This window comes from Colobus angolensis, unplaced genomic scaffold (assembly GCF_000951035.1).
Source record: "Colobus angolensis palliatus isolate OR3802 unplaced genomic scaffold, Cang.pa_1.0 Scaffold114, whole genome shotgun sequence".
NCBI lineage: Eukaryota > Metazoa > Chordata > Mammalia > Primates > Cercopithecidae > Colobus > Colobus angolensis.
The window spans coordinates 1,508,445-1,532,702 of record NW_012112475.1 but is presented as its reverse complement, the minus strand read 5'-3'; the positions used below and the strand labels follow the sequence as shown (position 1 = coordinate 1,532,702).

At 48.2% G+C, this 24,258-nt stretch overlaps 1 protein-coding gene across 1 annotated transcript; it reads left to right on the top strand.

Moving 5' to 3' along the window:
* Nucleotides 1–11,856: 11,856 nt before the first annotated feature.
* BPIFA2 (BPI fold containing family A, member 2) lies at nucleotides 11,857–23,308 on the top strand. Its single transcript, XM_011959679.1, is given in 8 exon segments — nucleotides 11,857–12,013; nucleotides 14,661–14,823; nucleotides 15,806–15,913; nucleotides 17,133–17,285; nucleotides 19,793–19,874; nucleotides 21,498–21,561; nucleotides 22,421–22,498; nucleotides 23,120–23,308. Coding segments are annotated over 7 exon segments (768 nt in total). The 3' UTR covers nucleotides 22,462–22,498; nucleotides 23,120–23,308.
* Nucleotides 23,309–24,258: the final 950 nt, after the last annotated feature.

The following is a 24,258-nucleotide window of genomic DNA, read 5'->3' as shown; positions in this document are numbered from 1 at the left end:
GTATGAAGCCAGGTTGCAAGCCTGACTCTAAGTCTTTTAGAACTAAAGGAAATAGAGGCCAGGCATAGTGGCTCCTGCCTGTAATCACAGCACTTCAGGAGGCTGAGGCAGGAGGATCGCTTGAGCCCAAGAGTTTGAGGCCAGCCTGGGCAACATGGCAACATCTTATCTCTACAGAAAACACAAAACTTAGCTGGGTGTGATGGTGTGTGCCTGTAGTCCCAGCTACTTGGGAGGCTGAGGTGGGAGGATGGCCTGAGCCCAGGGAGTCAAGGCTGCAGTGAGCCACGATTGCACCACTGCACTGCAGCTTGGGTGACAGAGCAAGACTCTGTCTCAAAAAAAAAAAAAAAGAAAAAAAATACCTGAAGGAAATTGGTGCTAAATGTAAGGTTACCTGAAACGCTTGGACTCTCTGCATTTCCAATTAACCACATCTCTACACTCTGCTTTCCTCTCCTGCAATAAGCAGGGCACTCCCAAGCCACTTTCTCGATGATTGAGGTTCACTTCAGGACCTGCCAAGGGAAATAAAGAAAAGAACGCCAACATTATACACATTTAGAATTCCAGAAGGTTAGAATCTTGGCCTTAGAGGTCCTGGGAGCTCCAAGACCTTGGCAATAGGTGGGAATGAGCAGAGGTGCTGGGCCTGCGGGTCCACAGGATTGAAGCACTGAATCCTTTAATTGCATGAAACTCCCATGATGCAGTTGTGTGCTGGGAAGTAGGTGTCATGGCTCTTTGGTGTGGCAGTGAAAGGGACAGGCTTAAGGGTCAGGTAAACCTGAGTTCAAATTCTACCCTTCCAATGACTCGGAATCTCAGGTTCCTCTTCCACAAAATGGGAATGAGAATGGCACCGATTTATAGGAAAATTGTGAGAAAATGCGTGAAGAGAGCCTACGCTCAGAGCCTGGGTGACAGAGTGAGACCCTGTCTCAAATATAGAAAAGAAAAAGAAAAAGAATGAAAGGAAATGACTGCTAAATGTAAAGTTACCTGGAACCATTGGGCCTTGCATTTCCAATTAACCACATCTCTGCACTCTACCTTTCCTCCAGAGAACCAGAGGGTGGTAAAGCAGCTCCATCTCAAACCCCCCAATCCCTGTGGTACCAGTGGGGGAAACTGAGACCAGAAGGGCATGTAAGACTCAGCCAAGACACCATAGGGTGCCCCCTGCCTGAGGCTCTGGTCACCTACCCCCTCCTGCAGCTCCTGCCCGCTGTCAGAGGACCTGGGTGTGAAGCTCAGCTCTGCATACTTCCAGCTGTGCAGAAGTGGGCCAGGCAGCTCACCTCACTGGCCTCAGTTTCCTGTACTGTTAAATTAATACGACGAGCACTGGAGGATTGTCTACATACTACCAGGCAGAGGAAACAGGCAGCTTGAGCTAAGGTGTGGAGTGCGGACTTGCAAGGAAGGGGCTGTGAGAACCCGCAGTCACACTCTCTGCCTCTCCCTGTTCCCTGTAGACAAGCACAGTCACAGAGGCTGGACACTGCATGGCCTTCCGTGTCTCTCCCCCACTTCTGGCCACACACAGGGAGCAGCAGGAATGGCCTGGGCACAGGCAGGGCTCCCGGGCAGATGGATGGGGTGAGGGCAGGCACAGTTCTCAGATTTTGCCACAAGGTGGAGTTGTGACCGTGCTAATCCATGTTTCTCACACTTGTTAGACACGAAGGATATTTGCATAATGCAGCATTTGATTTTGATTTTGATTTTTTATGCCAGGCACTGTGCTGGGCATCTGGCTTTCAGGATCGCATGTGATTTTCACAGCCACCTCTCAAGGTCAGCAGTATCATTATCTCTATTTTAGACATGAGGAGACTGAGGTTCAAAGTGGTGATGGGACTGCATGGATGGACAGGGGAGTCAGAATCAGAACCAGGCTCAAATCCCAGCTCTTTGGCCTACCAGGGCACACAACCTCTCTGTGCCTCAGGCTCCAAAGGGGAAAAACGGGGCCAATGATAGCAATAATATTTTGAATAGACCTTAGCTCTTTGTGGATTGTTTATCCTGTGCCCAGCCATGGATCATTTCATTCAGCCCTTTACCCACCCTAAGAGGCAGCTGTTCATACATATTCATTTTGCAGATGAGGAAACTGAGGCCCGGATGGAAGGAGGCAGAGCTGGGCTTCACACCCAGGTCCTCTGGCAGCGAGCAGGAGCTGCAGGAGGTGGTGGGTGTCTGGAGCCGGAAGCAGGGGGTACCCTACTGTGTCTTGGCTGAGTCTCTCATGCCCTCTGGCCTCAGTTTCCCCACTAGTACCACAGGGATTGGGGTGTTTGAAGTGGAGCTCCTTCACGACCCCCTGGTTCTCTGGAGGAAAATGCAGTACAACAGCCAAGAAGCCATATCCAGGAGGCTCCTGGGGCTGGGGGGTGGGCCCTGCAGCAAGAGAGGACCCTAAGCTCCTGTGTGTCTCCCCATGCCCCAGCCAAAGCCACCCAGAGCTCAGTCCATGCTGGGCCTCCCTAGTGTCACTTGGGTGCATGGCTGTTGACACATACGACAACGTTTGTTTTCTCAATCTTTTTGTCAGGACTGTCTTTGTGAACAACCCGAGGGCCCTGCAGGCTGCCGGGAGAGTCACGTGGAGCCTGAGGGTGGCACAAGGAAGGGAGAGAAGAAGCAAGTGGAGCCGGCCTTCAGGGTTCCTGAGTCTCCACAGGCCCAGGGCACCTGTGTTCTTGGTCCAGCAATAAATGCTCAGATGGATGGTGAGGACTTGGGTCACCACAGGATCCACTGTGGGAGGCTCTTGGGAAGTATCACCATCCCGACACTCATTCTTTCAGGCAGTAAACATAGCCAGGTCCCATTTGATATGAATCTGACCTGCAAATTTGCAAGTGTCCTACAACATGTTAAATTTTACATGGTGAACAGAAAGTTAAATAAAACATATCCCCTCCCCACACATTTTCCACTGTTAAGAACACACACCTAACTTCCTCAAGTCCCTCCCTTTTCAGGAAGAATAAAGTTTCCACCTATAACTACACATTCTCTCCACTAACCTCCTTCCCTCTCTCGTCTCCTTTGCAGTCAAACTTCCTTAGAGCTGTGCTTCTCCACCTTGAACACACACATGAGCCACCTGGACTCTTGTTTAGATGCAGGTTCTAGGGCAGTTGGTCTGAACTAGGGAGAGGCCAGTGGTCCATGGGCCACCCTTTGAGCAGCATGCTTATTTTGGATACATCCACCCCACCACCCATCTTGTTTCGACTAGTCATCCCACCAAACTCGCCTTTACCAGGTCCTCTGTGATCACCAGGTAGAGGAAGCCAGTGGACCATAGTTGAGGTCAGCCTCATCTTGATCATAGCACACATACCACTTCCTCCTCCATGAAATCAGTTCTTCCCTTGGCCTTCCTCCCCTAGCTCTCCTCCTCCTCTGACCATTCTACCTCTGCCTTCTTTGCAGATGTGATATTTGCAAATTGGCCAACCAGTGGCTTCCTTCACTCTGGCCACTCTGAGTGGTTCAGTACTCAACATGTAATCTCAGCAGGACCAATGGGAATCAGTCCTAGAACTTTTGAAGAGATGTTAAGAAAGACATACTCTCTTTCTGCTAGACTATTAAGAGAGAATGTGGACCTGAAGCTGTTGGTGGCCATCTCTGCCACTCATTCTTTCAGGCAGTAAACATAGCCAGGTCCCATTTGATATGAATCTGACCTGCAAATTTGCAAGTGTCCTACAACATGTTAAGGGGATGTCAGTTTGAGAAGAAAGCCAAGCCAAGTCATGGAAAGAAACAGAGGCCTGGAGATTTCTTTTGAGCACCTAGATTCAGCCATGCCTGAAACCTGTGGACCTGCTAGTTACATGAGCCAATGACTCTCTTTCACATCTAAGTCAGTTTGGGTTATGTTTTCAATTACAAATATAACCCAAAGAATCCTGACAAATGCAACTGACAAACATTTCAGTTTATTGGCAAGCCATAGTGGGAAACCAGAGATGAACCCCAGACAGAACTTGGCCTCCCAGAATTGACAATGGAGGAGAGACAGCTGTGGGTGTGTAGGCAAGGAAGAGACCTGTTCAAAACTGACAAGGCAGAACACGAGAAAAGGTCAGCTGGGTGACTCAATGAAGGCTTTATACAAGAGGTGCTTGCAGGATGGGGAGAATTTGCAGGGGGGTGATATCCTCAGACCTGGTCCTTGGCACTGGGAAGAGTTGATGCAAAGAAATTCTAGGAGGCCAAAGAGGAGGCTTTGGGAATTGTCCAGCAGAAACAGAGAAGTCTGACAGAGGTGGTAAGCCAAGACCCCACAGACACAAGTCCTTTGAGGGCCCTAGAAGAAAAGACAAGGAGCTATGGTACTTCTCCCATGGTTTGGGATTTTTTGTTTTTTTTTTTTTTTTTTTGAGACAGAGTCTCGCTCTGTTGCCTAGGCTGGAGTACAATGGTGAGATCTTGGCTCACCTCAACCTCTGCCTCCCAGGTTCAAGTGATTCCCCTGCCTCAGCCTCCCAAGTAGCTGGGACTACAAGCACCTGCCACCATGCCCGGCTAATGTTTGTATTTTTAGTAGAGACAGGATTTCACCATGTTGGCCAGGTTGGTCTCGAACTCCTGACCTGAGGTGATCCACCCGCCTTGGCCTCCCAAAGTGCTGGGATTACAGGCATGAGCCACCTTGCCCAGCCTCTCCCATGGTTTTGATTCTCCCTTTTGATTGAGTGGCCACCACACGATGCTCCAGGACTCTGCATTCCCCCTTTTATTTAATGCCTCCCCAGTCCCTACTGGCCAGGATTAGCACCGATTTTAGAGAGCAGAAGACACTGTCTCAGAGAGCGGCCGTGCCTTGCCTAATATCACACAACTGGTCAGTGGCAGAGACTGGAGTGAGGCTCTGCCCTCTTTCCCACCCTTTATCCTGCTGCTGGGCATGGCACTTCTGAATTATCTTTAGTGAGCACTTATGATGTGCCTGATACTGGGCTGACTCTTTTCCAGGCTTAAGTCCCATATCAGCTGTGTCAGGCAGATGATCACGGTCACCATTTTGCAAATGAGGGAATGGAGGCCCAAAGAGGCAATGTCACTTTTCTAGAGTCACACAGTTAGAAAGCAGCATGGTTAGGACCCAAACTGAGGTCTGGTTGGTTACCCAAAGCCCCTGCAAGACAAACACACCCAGACTTACCCACATTTTGGAATCCTCCCATCCTTTGTTGTCTATATGATCTGTCTCCACCTACCCCACAGTGTCATAGCATTTCCTCTTTCCACTCCCAAAGTCAGTTTGACCCCATTCAGTGCTTAAAGGAAGGACCTTCACCAGGGCGGAGCACTGTGCCAGGGACAGCAGCTGCCTATTTGCTTCGGGCCGTCGATGCACGGAACACTTGCAAGAACCATACCTGCTTTGTGGAAAGTAATTGTCAGTGTGCGTGTTGGCCTCTGCCCCTGCCAGTGGGGTCTGAGAGTAGACACATGTGAGGGTGCTCTGTGGGGCCCAGAACCCCACATGGGGCAGGACCCAGGTAAGACGCTCCGTACGTGTGTGAGGAATGAATGAATGACAGGATGGGTGGGTGGAGGGAAGGAAGGACTCTTCTTGCTGATTCTGGGTCTCATCTCCTACATTCATCTGTTCAGTCTGTGGATTAACTTGCTTTTTTCACTTTAATTAATAGTGGTGTTTATTGGGATCCACCAAAAGCCAGGCCCCAGGCTGCTGCTGGGGACACACAGATGTCAGAATCATGGTCCCCAACCTTAAGGAGCCCCAGTCCAGCGGAGGAGAAAGGGCTAACTCACATGCCTTCAACCAACAAGCTTTTATGAAGGGATTCCCCGGACACAGGCTTGGGGCTGGGGGTGCTGGCGCAATGCGGATGAATCGGAAGGACCCACACAGCCCAGGGGGGATTCTGACGATTAGAATGTAAGTGGCAGTGCTGCCAGGCACGGTGGCTCTTGCCTGTATTCCCAGCACTTTGGGAGGCTGAGGCGGGTGGATTACCTGAAGTCAGGTGTTCGAGACCAGCCTGGCCAAAAGGTAAAACCCCATCTCTATTAAAAATACAAAAATTAGCCGGGCATGGTAGTGCTTGCTTGTAATCCCAGCTACTCAGGTCGCTGAGGCAGGAGAATCACTTGAACCCGGGAGGTGGAGGTTGCAGTGAGCCAAGATGGACTTTGTTTAAAAAAATATATGTGTATACAAATGGCAGTGCACTGTGAGTGGCTCAGAGCATGGACTCCGGAGTCAGGCTTTCTGAGTTCAAATCCCAGCTCTGCCACTTACTAGGTGTGTGACCTTGGGCAATACACATTACTGCTCTGTGCCTCAGTTTCCTTGTTTATAAAATGGGAATAAGACAGTCCCTGCCTCTGGTTGCTGGGAGGAGTAAACGCCTTCTTGCCAGACATGAGCCGATCGAAGCAGCTCACCTACTGCCCTGGAGGTGGCTTGTCTCTGGGACAAGGACTGAGCTTCAGACATCTTTGACTCCATCACAGGGCTTGGGGTGTCCATCAAAGGGTTGTCAAAAGCATGAGTGGTTCCAGCAGAAAATAATTTGCACTTGTAAAGTGAATGAACAATAAATAAATGGACAGATGACTAGGTGCAGGGCCAGGCCCACTTTAGCCAGGAGGATCTGGAAGATGAGACAGGGCACAGACAGATTGAGGGACCAAATTCCAGGGAGTGAGGTGAGAACAGGGAGGGACCCAGAGAGCTCACTCGTGTCAAGAGGCCCACCCACCTGGGGAAGACAGGAAGTCAATGCCCATGAGCTGAACCAGACCCCGGGCTGGGTACTAGGACCTTGGAGATGGTGTGGTCTTGCCCTCAGAGAGTGGAACTGGTGGGACGTGGCTGGCCTCCCTCCCTCCCTTCTTCTCTCCCTCTTCTCCTCCCTCTCTTCTTCTCTCTTCACATCCCCTCTCTCTCTTTCTTCCTTCCCTCTCTCCTTCCCTTTCCTGTCTTTCTTCCCTCCCTCCTCTCTCTCTTTCCTTCTTCTTTCCCTCCCTCTTTCCTTCCTCTCTCTTTTTTCCTCCTTCCCTCTCCCTCTTTTTCCTTTCTTTCTCTCTTCTTTCCTGCCACAAACATCATTTGACTCCTGCTGTAGACCAGACCCTGTTCCAGCTCTGGAGGAACCAAGGTGAACAAGATGAGGTGCCCAGACTTGAAAGGACCCGGGGAGGACCCTGACCCGGTGAAAACTCCTTTAAGTTTTCTCTGGGAGTGTTGGGTGAAGCATTCAGGGACCATTCCATGGGACAGGAGGAAGAAGACTCCAGCCTGCAGTGGGGCAAGACCCCTCCATCAGTCAGTCCATAGGAAGCAGCTCCCCATATTCTAGGGGCAGGACCTGAGGGGGGTCTATTAGTGTCCAGATGTGGAATCCCGGACTGAGGAAAATACTTGAGAGCTGAAAGAATACAATTGTCACCTCCAAAATCAGAAAGTAAACCCCAGCAAAGTCAAAATTAGTAAAAGTTAATTAAAGGCCTTCAGACTGTAACACTGTGACAACTTTGTTAATTGCTCTATTGAGCAGTCATAAGAAGGATAGTAACGTGTGAACACATTTTGTTGCTTTGATCTTTTTTTTTTTTTTTTTTGAGACGGAGTCTCGCTCTGTCACCCAGGCTGGAGTGCAGTGGCTGGATCTCAGCTCACTGCAAGCTCTGCCTCCCGAGTTTACGCCATTCTCCTGCCTCAGCCTCCCGAGTAGCTGGGACTACAGGCGCCCGCTACCTCGCCCGGCTAGTTTTTTGTATTTTTTAGTAGAGACGGGGTTTCACCATGTTAGCCAGGATGGTCTCGATCTCCTGACCTCGTGATCCGCCCGTCTCGGCCTCCCAAAGTGCTGGGATTACAGGCTTGAGCCACCGCGCCCGGCCGCTTTGATCTTTCTTATTTGCCAAGAATTCCTGAGTAGGCGGTTCAAGTGTGACAACCTAGGACCTACTAGAAATTGGATGGAGATTCGTATCTGACTGATTTCACAAGCAAAATGGTGACAAGCCTTTCAGCAATTTTACTGGCAAAATAAGGCAATTATCTTTGGTGGGTGCGATGGGAGTGCACATCTGTGTGTTTGTTATCTGGAGAAGGGGTGGGGACTGCTTCTGTTGGCGGGGAGAAGGAAGGTCAATGGGGCAGAGCCTGGTTAGCTGAGCATCCCCCAGCCTGGCTGGCCCCTTGTGCAACCGCAGCCCTGTCACTCGCCTTCTCTGGTCTCAGTAGGCTGCGTGACCTCTTAGGCTCTTTCTAGCCAGGGCACTGAGCCATGTATGGAAAAAGATAGCAGCTTGGAGGTTAAGGCTGAGCCAGTGGGACCAGGAAGCTGCCCCAGCTGGGGATTAGCAGTCATGCCAGGGGTAGGATGTCCTAGTCTTGGCACAGCTAGTCTTTAATGCCTCGCTGGGAATTTTCAATAAGAAATTCATCTGGCGACCCTCATGGCTGGGGCCTTTTTCCCTAAAAGGCAAACATCTTCCATGTGAGAAGACTTTGTGTAACCTGGAGAGGGAAGAGGAGGAGGAGGAGGAGGAGGAGCACACAGGAGGAGGTGGCATTGCTTCTCTTTCCAGAAGGACTCAGACCAGCCAGCTTGAACCACGGGTGACCTCTGAGGGTCCCAAACTCCCCACCCACCAAAGACCCTGTATTATATATTATATAATATTAATCTTATGACAGATGCTCCTCATTTTATTTTATTTTTGTTTGTTTGTTTGAGACAGAGTTTCACTCTTTTGCCCAGGCTGCAGTGAAGGGGCACAATCTTGGCTCACTGCAACATCCACCCCCTGGGTTCAAGTGATTCTCCTGCCTCAGCCTCCAGAGTGGCTGGGATTACAGGTGCCCGCCACCACGCCCAGCTAGATTTTGTATTTTTAGTAGAGACAAGGTTTCACCATGTTGGCCAGGCTAGTCTCGAATTCCTGATCTCAGGTGATCCGCCCGCCTCGGCCTCCCAAAGTGCTGGGATTACAGGCATGAACCACTGCACTCGGCCAGATGGTCCTCATTTTATAATAAGTTATGTTCCAACAAACCCGTAGTAAAGTGGAATTATTGAAGTCAAACCATGGTAATCTGGGACCATACGTGCACATATTCATCAGCATCATCTTCACCATCTTTGCTGTCACCTTGCATCAAGGGCCTACCCTATGCTAAGCCTTCATGGGTGTTCCCCTACTTTGACCTCATAGCACGCCCATGAGGTAAGCACTGTTCTTAGTCCCATTTCACAGATAAAGAGCCTGAGACTCAGCAAGGTGAAGTCTCTGGCCCAGGTCACATAGCCAGCAACCAGCAGAGCAAGTATTCAAGCCCGGGAGAGCCCAAGCCCAGTGCCAGGCTCTGAGCACCGCCCTCAAAGTTCCTCACCATCACTTTGATTTCCTAGGTCCTTGCCTGTCCACTATGCCTCTGAGATCCAGGAACAGGATGTTTACCCATTTTACAGATGAGGCAACTGAGGCCTAGGCCAACACCAGGTCTCGAGGTCACTGCATCACGCTCAGCACCCTGGGCTGTATTCCTGGGCTGGAACAAACTGCCTTCACAAGATTTCAGCGCAGCCCTTGGCTCTGTGCTTCACAACTGAGGGAAGAGCGGGGCTCAGATGTGTGCAGAACCCAGTGTCAGGCAGCCAGGGAAGGAGGTGTGACAACCATTCAAGACCACGGGCAAGACCACGGCGGTGCTCTAATGGTCTGGGCTCTTGAGGCCTGGCCATCACCTTCTCCCTGCAGCCGCCCAGCTCTGTGCTGTAACAGCGGAGCCACGGTCAGCGTAGGAACAGTCAGCTCCTGGAGCCACCGGTCTTGTCCCAACCTTTGCCTGGTTGCGTCATTTTGAGGACAGCACCCCCCCTCAAGGTCCTTGCTGAGTTGCAGGTGGGTAAGCAGAAGGGCAGAGACCCATAGTGACCCTGTGCTCTGTGCAAGTCCTTCCCAGCCTGAGGCCAAGTGGGCACCCACCCGAGTTTCCTGTGCTGTTCCGGGTTGACACAGGCCCAATGCAGCAGGCGTTACAACCAACCCAAACATCAGTGGCCTAAGCAAAAACAGAATATTCAGGCCCAGGGACTCTCCCTCTTTGCTAACTGACCTCAGCCTGATATGGGTGGAAGGGTCTTCCCTGGGGACCCAAATGCCTGGTTCCTGTCCTTGCAAGTGTGGACAAGCCACCTCCCTCTTTGAACTTCACCTTCCTTAACTGGAAAATGGAGCTCTGAAAACCTGCCTTATGGAGTTTTCATAAGGAATAACAGGAAAGTGCATCTAACGTGCCCTTTAGGGACACCAAGCCCAGTGTCAGCACAAGCAGCTGCCAGGCATCTGCTGTACCTGCCAGGTGCAGACCCCTGGAGGCAGGATGCTGTGCACTGGGAGACTGTCTGACTCCTTATGGGCCACAATTCTAGACCCATCTCTGTCCCTGTCTTGCTGAATGACCCCAGGCTGGTAGCTTCCCCTCTCTGAGCCTCAGTTTCCAAGTGATGACAGAGTTAGACTGAATGGTCATTGTGGGTCCTCCTGCCAGGACATTCTCCAATTCATTCATTCTCAGTCTCTCCCCAGTCCTCATCCACAAGGACCAAGGACCACCCCCTTGGTAGCTGCAGGCTCCATGAGGACCTGGTCTTAGTCTTGGCAGAAAGCCCTCTCCATAGCCATCCATTTCAATTCAAACATCCTGGGTGACCTTTGGGTTGGAAATCTCTCTCTCTGCTCATCCTGAGAGGAGTATTTTCCTTGGAGTGTCCTTGGATGATCCCAGAACCAAGGCTTGCTTCTGTGGGCAGCCTTCCATCCCATCTCCACCATATAAGAGCTGCCACCATTCAGCAGAATCCCAGCAGACTGTGCAGGGGGCAAAGATTTCATGAGCATCCTCCTCTAAACCTGTGAGTGGCGTGCTTCCCCCACTGGCACCATACATGGTGGTCTTCAGAAGGCTTTGGGGGCAACAGGCAGAGGGGTGGGATTGCTTGGGTTAGCTAATATTTTGCATATAGCACAAATAATCAATATATCTCTAAATTTGCTCTAAATAGCAACTTAGTGATGGGTACTCACTAAAGATTCCATTTCCCTCTGGGCAATTCTTACTCCTGTTCCTCCCATGACGGTCCAGGTATCAAGACAAATAGCAAATCAGAACAAATTTAGAGATCTATAGATTATATTAAAATAAGCATCAAACTAATGAACAATGCAGGTTCACGAGGTGGTCTCCACTAATTTGTTCATACTTTTATTCAACAAATATTTATTCATTTACTGTACTGTACTAGGTGCAGGCTTTTTACTGGCGCCTGAGGATTTGACAGTGAAATAAGTCACAGTCCTTCCCCTGTGGAATTCACAGCCTGGTAGGAAAGGTGGTCAAATAATCAGGGAATTGTTACCCAGGACCTTGAACAGGATAATGAAGGCAACAAGGTGGGACTCCCCCAACCTAGAATCTGGGGAGGGGCCCACAGTTGGCTTCACAGAGGGCATGATATAGGAATTGACCTAAGTGGAAAAGTAAAGAAGAAGAAAAATATTTTAGGCAGGGAAGACAGCGTATGAAAAGGAACCAAGAGTATGGACTTGGAGTCAAGTCTGACTTTTCAAATCCCAGCTCCTTCACTCACTGGCTGTGTGTCTCCCGGCAAGTTGCTGTAGCTTTCTGACCTTGGTTGCCCATTTGTAAAATAGGAAATAACTACATCTATCTTAATGGAATGTTAAATGTTAAGAGTGATGGGAACTCACTGAAGAGACCATTTCCCTCTGGACAATTCTCACTTTGTTCTTCCCATGACTGTCCAGGTGTCAAGACAAAAGATGCTTCAGCTTTGGAAACTTGTTCTCCTATGCGGCGTGCTCACTGGGACCTCCGAGTCTCTTCTTGACAATCTTGGCGGTGACCTAAGCAATGTCGTGGATGAGCTGAAACCTATTCTTCAGGATGGACTTGAGACAGTTGACAATACTCTTAAAGGTAAATCAACAAGGGTTATGAACAGTGTCACCTAAATTAGCCTCCTAAACACTATGCCTGCATTACCAGAGGCTGCCACCAGGGGCTACTCTTTATGGGTGGCTTACTGAGAAAAGTGGCTATTCAATTCCTGGCTCATTCGTTTATCTTCCTAGAAACAAGCAATGCCACAATGAATATCCTTTTACATATTATATCCTGATAAACGTTTGCCAATATGTGGAAAAGATAAATTCCTACAAGTGGGATTTCAAAAGTTCAAAAACTATGCTGTTGACAAATAATCTCCTATGTTAACATTGTCTCCAACAGTCTATGAGAGTGCCTTTTTTCCCACCCCTTTTCCAGCAGTGGGTCTGGACAACTTTAAATGTTCTGCCTGTCTCACAGATGAAAAGCTATAACTTATTTCACTTTGCACTCCTCTAAGTTCTCCAGAGATCTATCATAAAGACACTTTGCCCTCCTCCCCCTATAAGAATTACTGCTTTCTGTCTTTTCTTTCTTCATGCTTTTGGTGTCATGAAGTTTTTGCCCATGTCTATGTCTTGAATGGTATTGTCTACGTTTCCTTCTAGGGTTTTTATGGTTTTGGGTTTTACATTTATGTCTTTAAACCATCTTGAGTTAACTTTTGAATAAGGTGTAAGGAAAGCATCCAGTTTCAGTTTTCTGCATATGGCTAGCCAGTTTTCCCAGAACCATTTATCAAATAGGAAATCCTTTCCCCACTGCTTGTTTTTGTGAGGTTTGTTGAAGATCAGATGGTTGTAGATGTGTGGTGTTATTTCTGAAGTCTCTGTTCTGTTCCATTGATCTATGTCTGTTTTGGTACCAGTGACCTGCTGTTTTGCTTACTGTATCCTTGTAGTATAGTTTGAAGCCAGGTAGCATGATGCCTCCAGCTTTGTTCTTTTTGCTTAGGATCGTCTTGCTATATGGGCCCTTTTTTGATTCCATATGAAATTTAAAGTAGTTTTTTCTAATTCTGTGAAGAAAGTCAATGGTAGTTCAATGGGAACAGATTGAATCTGTAAGTTACTTTGGGCAGTATGGCCATTTTCATGATATTGATTCTTCCTATCCATGAGCATGGAAAATTGACAAATGGGATCTAATTAAACTGAAAAGCTTCTGCACAGCAAAAGAAACTAACATTAGAGTGAACAGGCAATCTGTAGAATGGGAGAACATTTTTGCACTCTACCCATCTGACAAAGGTCTAATATCCAGAATCTACAAGAAACTTAAACAAACTTACAAGAAAAGAACAAACAACCCCATCAGAAATTATGCAAAGGATATGAACAGACACTTCTCAAAAGAAGACATTTATGTGGCCAACAAACATAGGGAAAAAAGCTCATCATCACTGATCATTAGAGAAATGCAAATCAAAACCACAACGAAATACCATCTCACGCCAGTAAGAATGGCAATTATTAAAAATTCAGGAAACAATAGATGCTGGCAAGGCTGTGGAAATATAGGAACACTTTTACCCTATTGGTGGGACTGTAAATTAGTTCAACCATTGAGGAAGACAGTGTGGCTATTCCTCAAGGATCTAAAACCAGAAATACCATTTGACCCAGCAATCCCATTACTGGATATATACCCAAAGGAATATAAATCATTCTACTGTAAAGACACATGTACACATATGTTTACTGCAGCACTATTTACAATAGCAAAGACATGGAACCAACCCAAATGCCCATCAATGATAGACTGGATAAAGAAAATGTGGTACATATACACTGTGGAATACTATGCAGCCATAAAAAAGAATGAGATCATGTCCTTTGTAGGGACATGGATGAAGCTGGAAGCCATCATCCTCAGCAAACTAACACAGGAACAAAAAACCAAACACCGCATGTTCTCACTCATAAATGGGAGTTTAACAGTGAGAACACATGGTTGCAGGGAGGGGAACAACACACACTGGGGCCTTTTGGGGACTCGGGGGCAAGGAGAGGGAGAGAATTAGGACAAATACCTAACGTATGTGGGGCTTAAAACCTAGATGACGGGTTGATAGGTGCAGCAAACCACCATGGCATATGTATACCTATGTAACAAATCTGCACATTCTGCACATGTATCCTGGAACTTAAAAAAAAAAAAAAGAATTATTGCTTTGTGGGCCTGCTGCAAAGCTGTCATTCTGGGACTCTCATTTGCCAGTTTCATGGATTGGAGCCATTTTTTCTCCTTGATTCTAGATTTTTCATTTCTTGAGTGTATTCTCTCATTCTTTCTAGTTTTTCAAACTCACGTGAGCATCTCACTTAACACAATAGACCCATAAGTCACTCCTAGACACTGGCGTACAATCAATATGAATTGCCTGGCCAATTGGTTGATTGCTCTGTTGAAAAATAATCAGAATATATTATTAATAGTACAGAGGCAGCATGAAGGAAACAAGAGTTCCCTGGCTGTGTGGCTAGACACATTTCTTAACCATCTTGAGCCTTTATTTCCTTAGCTGTAAAAAAGCAGACAATGACAATATCTACCTCACTGAGTTGTTATAAAGATTAAATGAAATAACATAGGCAAACAGTCTTACCCGGGACCTGGAGCATCGTGGCTACTTCGTAAGGGGTGCATGACACAAAATGGCGATTGTTTTTGGCAGGTATCCTTGAGAAACTGAAGGTCGACCTAGGGGTGCTTCAGAAATCCAGTGCTTGGCAACTGGCCAAGCAGAAGGCCCAGGAACCTGAGAAATTGCAGAACAATGTCATTTCTAAGCTGCTTCCAACTAATACAAACACTTTGGGATGAGTTGGTGCTTCAGGGTGGAGATCTTTGCTCTAAGATAAGGGAAAACATATCTTTGAGGAGGTAAGTTTAAGATGAAGACAAACCTCATTCCCCTCCCACAGAGCCAAGGTGGTCTGAGCGAGGTCAGACCCACCAGAGCTTGAGTAAATTAGAGGCAGGGCTACAAGGTCAATCTGGGTGTCTTACGGGTTTGGGCTTCCATGTTCTTTAATTTCAGGGTCAGGGTGAAGGTTATATTCATCCTTACCTCTACCTGTTTGCTGGTACACAAAATCCCTGTCCAAGGAATAAAACTTTTCTTTTCCATATATAACCGGGGGTAAAAGCTCAGATCCCTTTAGAGGAAGGGAAACTGGAGTCTTCACCACATAACCCCAGGCAGTGGATCCACTCATAAACTTTTTATGTTATTATTATTATTATTATTATTATTATTATTATCATCATTTTGAGACGAGGTTTCGCTCTTGTTGCCCAGGCTGGAGTACAATGGCACGATCTTGGCTCACCATAACCTCGCCTCCCGGGTTCAATCGATTCTCCTGCCTCAGCCTTCTGAGTAGCTGGGATTACAGGCATGCACCACCACACCCAGCTGATTTTGTATATTTAGTAGAGATGGGGTTTCTCCATGTTGGTCAGGCTGGTCTCGAACTCCCGACCTCAGGTGATCGCCCGCCTCTGCCTCCCAAAGTGCTGGGATGACAGGCGTGAGCCACCGTGCCCGGCCCCACTCGTGAACTTTTAAAGTCAGACAGTTCTGGCCTCAAAATCTGCCTCTGGCACTTACTCCCCTGGAGATCTGGGGGAAAAATCACACCAGCCTTGAGCCTTGGTGTGCTGTGCCATAAAATGGAGAGAATCAAACCTCTGAACAGGGCTACAGTGAAGACTAAAGAAGGCAAGGCTGATGAGGCCCAAACGCTTAGCTCAGGGAAGTGCTTGGCAAGTGGCTGTTACGAGGAGTGACATGGGTGAATTGTGGGTTTTACACAGGTTGAAAATCAGCGACTCCCTCATCCTGGATGTCAAAGCTGAACCAATCGATGATGGCAAAGGCCTTAACCTGAGCTTCCCCGTCACCGCGAATGTCACTGTGGCCTTGTGAGTATGCTCTAGAATCTGAGATTTGGGAAAGGCAGTGCAACCTGGCCGATGGATGCCCAACCTGGGAATCGGGCACCTCCTCCCACTACTGGGTGACCTTGGGCTTCAGTTTCCCAATCTGTGAGTGAGAGGACCCTTCTGGGTCTAAGATCTCAATCCTTAAAATGCTCTAGAGAACTCTAGCCATAACCAAGGGTCTTTTAAAAATAATGCTCCATTGAATGTAGTTTTGAAATCATGACATTTATCTAGTTTTAAAATTTGAAAAGTTGAGAAAACAAACATTTATTATTCCTTGGCAAAATTTCCTCCAGCATTATTTTGTCTCTCAAGATTCTCTCTAAATTGCAGTGACCACTACAGAAAAATTCATACAGTAATACACACTGTATAATAAAGTGTGTGTGTGCAAAATGTAAGTTTAAATTCTTTTAATTTTAGCTGAGAGTGGTGGCTTATACCTGTAATCCCAGCAATTTGGGAAGCTGAGGTGGGAGGATCGCTTGAGCTCAGGAGTTCGTGACCAGCCTGGACAATATGACAAAACCCTGTCTCTACAAAAAATACAAAAATTAACCAGGTGTGGTGGTGCACGCCTGCAGTCCCAGCTACTTGGGAGGCTGAGGCAGGAGGATTGCTTGAGCCCGAGAGGTCGAGGCTGCAGTGAGCCCTGATTGCACCAGTGCACTCCAGCCTGGGTGACAGAGTGAGACCCTGTCTCACGAAAATTAAAAAATTTCAATTTTAAAGGAGATAGACAAGAAAGGAGCATGTGTGAAAGCACTTCTGTAAACTACATGCACTAATGGTGCCATCCATCATTTAGCTATGAGATCTTGGGAAAGTTACTTAACCTCTCTGTACCAAGGTTTCCTCATTCAGAAAATAGGGAGAGTAATAAATGAATCCAGGTAAAATACATTTTAAAGTACCTACACATAAATTGTTGTCAATAAATATTAACTATTATTATTTTACCTGTTGGTGTAATGTTGTATAAAAAATTCATACGACCGAAACCCAAGTGGCCAGAAGAAGAAGTCCCTAATATAAACATGTAAATTTCACAGAGGATATGGACCATGTTGATATTACCTGGACCATGTTGACATTACACATAGACATTCTGACTTATGTCCACACAGGTGGAGGAACCCAACTGGGCAACAGGCAGGACCTTCTAGACTCTGTTCACTGTGCATCTTACTTCCCGCAGGCCCATCATTGGCCAGATTATCAACCTGCAAGCTTCCTTGGACCTCCTGACTGCAGTCAGCATTGAAACTGATCCCCAGACACATCAGTCTGTTGCCGTCCTGGGAGAAGGCGCCAGTGACCCAACCAGCATCTCACTTTCCTTGCTGGACAAGTAAGTCCCGTCATCTTAGCAGAGTTGGGCTTTCAGGGAACTTGAGGACCCCTAATTTCAGCTCTAGTCCTATACATAAGAGGAGGCCTCGTGGTGAAAATGTTCAAGCTCTGGGGTCATGCTGACCTTGGTTTAAATATCAGCTCTGCCACTAACTTGTAACTTTATCACCAACTTGATCCTCTAAGCCTGTTTTCACATCTGAAAACTGGGGGTGTTCATAATAACTACTCATAGGCTTCTGAGATGACCAGATAAGAAAATACAAATATTTAGCATGCAGCCTGGAACATGCTGCCTCTCTCCTGGCTGGTTCTCTCCATTACTGAGACTGGAGTGTTGAGCTCCCCACTGTAATTATTAATTTGTTCATTTCACCTTTCAACTCTGTCAGTTTCTGCTTCATACCATTTGGAGCTCTGTTCTTAGGTGCATGCACATTAGGATTGTTATGACTTCTTGGAGAATTGTCCCCTTTATTGTTATGTAATGTCCCTCAATAATAATAATAATAAAATTATATTTACCTTCTTGCCTCCAGAAGGAGGGAGAGGGGAGAGTAAGTGCCTGCCATGGGCTCTAATTTCAGATTGTCCCCAAATTGTTCTCCACCCAGTGGAAATTTCCTGAAAGGAGATCTTGAAAACTTAATCCTCCCCATTTAAATCATTGATCCCTTTTAATCCACAAAATCTACATCTTAAGCTCTGTGCTTGAAAGAGCAGGTCTGACTCAGGCAAGAGGGTGGAGGGAAAAAGAGTGACACTGGCCTATGACTGGGAGAGGAAGAACGACCCAGAAGCTGAGGGCTGGGGCTACTTGGCCTTGGCCAGGAGCAAGGCTGGGTCCTCAGCTCTCAGCCCCGATGGCCATGAGCAGAGGACACTCCACTTGCCCTGCACTGAGGGATCTGAACACAGGTTGCCCAAAGAACCCTGAAAACCAAAGAAGGTTTCCGTAGGCTGATGTGAGTTGCAAAGGTCGGGATGTAAATTCAGAGACCGGAGTCTGGCTGGGTGCTATCTTCCCAAGTAGCCTCAGGAACTCCATCCTGGTGCACTGGGTCTGTGCCCACATCTGTGAGATGGCACCACTCTGTAGCTCCAGATCCTTTCAGGGCCTTTCTTTGCACTTGTGGTTCAATCCCAAGTGCTCCCCATGGTCATGTAGGCTCTGTTTGATCTGGCCCCACCCTTGTATCCCTGCACCCTCCCCTTACTCACTGTGCCCAGATACAGTGGCCTTTATGCCGTGCCTCAGATAGGCTCTTTCCCAGCTCAAGACCTTTGCATGGGATACTCTGGCTGCCTAGAGCACCTTCTTCTCACTCTGCTTCAATGAACTGCTGCATCCTGCAGGGCCTTCACAGGGCTCCTCCTATTCTCTCTCGTAAGAGTCTACTCTTGCCTTTAAAGCACTTGTCACAAGTTCTCAATGTATATTTAATTGCATGTTCACTTATTTCATTCTTTCAGCCAAAAATGTATTGAGACTGGGCACAGTGGCTCCACACTGGTAATCCCAGCACTTTTGGAGGCTGAGGTGGGCAGATCACTTGAGGTCAGGAGTTCAAGACCAGCTTGGCCAACATGGCAAAACTCCGTCTCTACTAAAAATACAAAAATTAGCCAGGGTTGGTGGCGAGTCCCTGTAATCCCATCTACTTGGGACACTGAGGCACAAGCACTGCTTGAACCCAGGAGGCAGAGGTTGCAATGAGCCGAGATCGTGCCACTGCACTCCAGTCTAAGTGACAGAGCAAGACCTTGTCTCAAAAAAAAAAAAAAGTGTATTGAGCAGGCACCATTCTGGGCTCTGGAGAACTGATTGGTAATGACAAACAAGGTATCTGTTCTTGCAGAGCTTACCTAAGGGAAAGCTAAGCTGCCCTGGTTCTGTGTCCACATCTGTGAAATGACACCACTCTACAGCTCCGAATCTTCTCAGGGCTTTTCTTTGCACTTTGGATCAAATCTAACTCAAATTCAGTCCATCAGTAAAGAACGCTCCAGGGAAATACAAGTCCTGCACAGAGCAAAGTCCTCTCTTAGATAAGTAGTCAGGGAGGGCTGCCCTGAGGAGGTGGCGGTTATACTGAGAGTTGAAGGTGGGAGGAGCCAACCTTGGCAAGAATTATTTAGGTACCACATTAGGGTATGTTTGGACCGTTAATGTTTAGGTACCAGGTTAGGGGATGTTTGTACTTCGCTCATTCGGTACCAGGGCCCAGCTAGGTTCCTGGTGCATAGTTGGTGCTCTGTAAATATGGGTTGAATGAATGAACGAATAAGGTCTCTGTGCTGAGAATCTCATGAGGCCCTGGGGTGAGCCGCTGGTCAGATGTGGGATTCTAAGTGACGATCCATGTGGCTCTGTCTGTAGTTAGAAAGGAGTTTCCATGTCCCTGGGGTTTATCTGACTCCACAGTGTCTCCCCCCCAGCTTCTTGGCAGTTTCCCCCATCTCTTGCCCGCTTGACTAGGCTTTAACAGTTCCTTGTGTTTGCAGCCGCAGCCAAATCATCAACAACGTCGTGAATAGAGTGACCAACACACTGAAAAGCACCGTATCCTTCCTGGTGCAGAAGGAGGTAAGTCTCCCACTCCTTGGGGCCCAGATCCAGGCCTGGTCGTGGCATTTTGGGGAATTTGCAGGCCTGGCTGTATCCTCTGGGCACTTTTCCTTCAGAGGGGAAAGCTTCTCCTTGGGAGGTCAGCTGGAACTTCCTCCTCTACTAATCAGCCTGGGGGGTAGCACGGGAGAACAGAGGCCTGACATCAGCTGAAATTGCCAGGACCCAAACTTGAGCCACTCAACATATCCATGCACTACCAATATGCTTTTGCAGCTAACATCTTCGACACAATTTTACTTAAATACATTTCTTTAGAAGCATTTATTTTTAAAAATAAAACTTTATATCCCTATCACAAATAGAAAATTAATATCACATATCATACAATCAATGGAAAAACTAAACACAGACTTATAAAATAGTTTTAATTTTTTTTTTCCATCTATGCATCATCCAGAACCATAGGTACCATGTGCAGGATTCCTAGGCCCACAGTTGCAGAGAGTCTAAATCAGTCATTCTGGAAGGGGACCCAGGAATGTGGGCTTATAAAAGAAAAATCCTTCGGATGGCTCTGTGACCCACTGAACCGGGGTTTATTTATGTTCCAAGTGTGGTCCTCCACCAGCTTCAGCCTCGGCTGGGCGCTTGATAGGAAGGTGGAATCTCAGGCCCCACCCCAGACCTGCTGAATTACAATCTGCAGGGAACTGTGTACACACAACAGCATGAGATACTCTGCTCTACAACCTCAAGGCAAATGCCTCAAGGCACCATTTGTCCCTTTAAAATTCCAGGGTTCCAAAGCTCAACAACATGGGGATGTCAACACTCTAGAATGTAGATTTCTGAGGTCCTAGAATTCTAGTATTCTAAGGTTTTAGGATTCTAACACCCTAGGGTTTCCAGATTTAAGACTGCTGGGATCCCATTGTTCTAAAATTCTAAAGTTCAGGCCAGGCGCGGTGGCTCATGCCTGTAATCCCAGCTCTTTGGAAGGTCAAGGTGGGCAGATCACTTGAGGTCAGGAGTTCAAGACCAGCCTGGCCAACATGGTGGAGCCCTGTCTCTACTAAAAACACAAAAATTAGTCATGCATGTTTAGGTACCAGGTTAGGGGATGTTTGTACTTCGCTCATTCGGTACCAGGGCCCAGCTAGGTTCCTGGTGCATAGTTGGTGCTCTGTAAATATGGGTTGAATGAATGAACGTATAAGGTCTCTGCTGAGAATCTCATGAGGCCCTGGGGTGAGCCACTGGTCGGATGTGGGATTCTAAGTGATGATCCATGTGGCTCTGTCTGTAGTTAGAAAGGAGTTTCCATGTCCCTGAGGTTTACAGGCACATGTCCCAGTCTCTTGGGAGACTGAGGCAGGCGAATCACTTGAACCCAGGAGGCGGAGGTTGCAGTGAGCAGAGATTGTACCACTGCATTCCAGCCTGGGCAAGACAGTGAGACCCCGTCTCAAAAAAAAACAACAACAATAAAACAAAATAAAATCCTAAAGTTTAAAGGTCCTAAGATCCCTAGAAATGAGCTCCTCTGTGGGTGGTGAGCAGTTTGTTTCCAGCAGAGGAGAATGGTCTGTTCTTCCTCCTTCTCCTGACCGTCCTCTTCCTCCTCTCTCCAGCTGTCAGATATGCCCACTGATCCGCATCTTCCTCCACTCCCTGGATGTGGAATTCATTCAGCAGATCATCAGTAAGTCAGTGGGGAAGTGGGGACCTTCCAAGGCAGGCCTGGAGCTCTGTGCCCACTGCATAAGCAGTTCTGGTCAGGAGACCCTGGAGAAGCAGAAGAACCCACTGTCCTAAGCAAATTGGGAGCTGTGGCTTCCCCTCCACAGGCACTTGGGGGGTCTCTTTGGCTTTTGGGTCTGCAGGCATGGCTGAGGTTTCTGGGGAGAAATGGAGTAAGTAAAGGTGTCAAGACCCTGGAGGTGACCCTTCTATGAATATAGCCACAAATCAGCCAGGAAAGGAGGCTCATACCTGTAATCCCAGCACTTTGGGAGGCTGAGGTGGGTAGATCACTTGAGTTCAGGAGTTTGAGACCAGCCTGGGTGACACGGTGAAATCCCATCTCTACAAAAAAAATACAAAAATTAGCCAGGTGTGGGACATGCACCTGTAGTCCCAGCTACTCAGGAGGCTGAGGCGGGAGGATTGCTTGAGCCTGGGAGGCGAACATTGCAGTGAGCCGACATCATGCCACTGCACTCCAGCCTGGGTGACAGAGTGAGACCCCCCCATCTCAAAAAAAAAATTAAAAAGAAAGAAAAAGAAGAAGAAAGGAAATAGCCGCAAGTCCAGTCCCTTAGGCAGTCACTTGGTGCTCCGTACACACTATCTCACTGGATCCTTGCAACAACCCTGTGGGGTGGGTACAGTCATTGTATCCACTCTACAGATGAACAAACTGAAGCTCAGAGAGGTGTAGTGACATCCCTGGGGTCCCACAGCTGTCAAGTGACCTGCCGGAGAGCAGCATTTTTTGGAGTCTGGTCTCTATTCAATTTTCCAGAGACAGACACTAAGACCTGCTATTGATTTGGTTTCAGATAATCTTCAGCAGGAAACCCAGCTGCAAACCCACATCTGAAGAGGATGAATGACGAGGACCACTGTGATGCCTGCTGGTGAGGAGCCAGGCTCTGAGCCCCAATGCACAGGGGCCTATGGTGAAGAAAAGCCAAGCGTGGCTTCCCTTCTTTTTCTGTTAGAAGACCGTGCCTTCATCTCAGTCATAGACTGAGCACTGGCCCCTGACCCAGGCTAGGGCCTGAATCTGGTCACACTCTAAACACTGAGCCTTAATCACTGAACTATGATTCTGGCCCTAGACTGAACCTGGATCCTAGTCACAGACCGAGCTTTGATGCCAGTTATTGACTGAGCCTTAGTCTTGGTCACAGACTGAGCCCCAACCTTGGTCTCAAATGGATCTATGATTCTGATCACATATTGGGCCCTGAACCTGGCTCCAGTGGTGGCCTGCAATCGATCTTTTCACATCTGCCATTGTTCTGAAGGAGGGTGAGGGGAGTGTAGAGGAGTCAGTGCTAGGTGCCAATGAAAGACCCCAAACCACAGGTGCCAGTTTCTTCTTCCCAGGACTTAAACCACATGGGGTATTGTGGGAAAGAGCTGGGACACTGGAGCCAGGTCAACTTGGGTCCCATCAAGTGCCCAGTGGATGACAGCTGGGTATAAGGGCAGCCTAGCTGCAAATGTCCTAACCCCCTGCGGTCTCATTCCAGATTGGTTCCCAGTGGCTTGCCCTGCCCCCTTATAGCATCTCCCTCTGGGAAGCTGCTGCCACCACCTAACCAGCGTGAAAGCCTAAGTCCCACCAGAAGGACCTTCCCAGATGTCCCTCCTGCTCACAGTCAGAACAGCAGTTTCTACACATACTCTCCTGCCCATGGCAATAAAGGCCCATTTCTGCACCCTTCTGGTGGCTAGTTGTGTTCCCTCCATTTGGGATTTGTTGGTGGGAATTGGGGAGGGAGGTTGGGGACTGCAACTAGGGTGGGAGAGACCTGGATCCAGAGCTAGAAGCCTCAGTGAGAATATCCAGCCCCATCTCCTGGTTCTATAAAGGGGGCCACGGAGACACAGAGAGGCAACAAACTAGCCCAAGTCTCACAGCCAGTCTGTGGCGATGGCAGACCGCTGATCTATCCATTCACACATTCAACAGGTATGTAGTGAGCACCTACTCTGTGCCAGACAGGCAGTGGAAACTGGAAAGTCACATTCTGGGAACAGTCCCAGCCAGCGCTTTCCTCCATTTCTCTCCAAGAGCCCTGAGGATTCTTGGAGAATCAGGGGACACCTAGCCTGACTGGAGTATAAGGCACAGTGATGCAGGCTCAGAGGTCTGTGGAGTCAGGAGTATAAGGCACAGTGATGCAGGCTCAGAGGCCTGTGGCCCCATCTCCACCTGCCCTGTTGGCCCCACTAGCCTCTAGGGGCCCCACTGGAGCAGAGATGTCTTTTCCAGGTGGTCCTGAGAGTTCTTAGTCTGTAGCGCTCTCACCCACCCCTCCTATCACCTGAGAGCCTGTGCACCCACCTGCCAGGCTGCCTGGAGGTCCAGCTTCCCTAGTGAGGTCGAGAACCCTGGGATGCTCACCTATCTTATAGAGACCAGCTTCTCCCTCCACCCAAGGCCCCTCCATCCACACCCCAGAATGCAGCTCGGCCCATGCTGCACCAGCCTGTGGCAGAGACAGCATCACACTGCTCACAGCAACACGTCATGGGGGGCTGCCTTTGTGCGGCATGCGGGCTCCATTGATTCCTTACCATACCCATGCACCAGGAGAGCCATTATCACACCCATTTGACAGAGAACTCTGAGGCTGACGGAAGCAAAGTGACTCCTCCGGGTCAC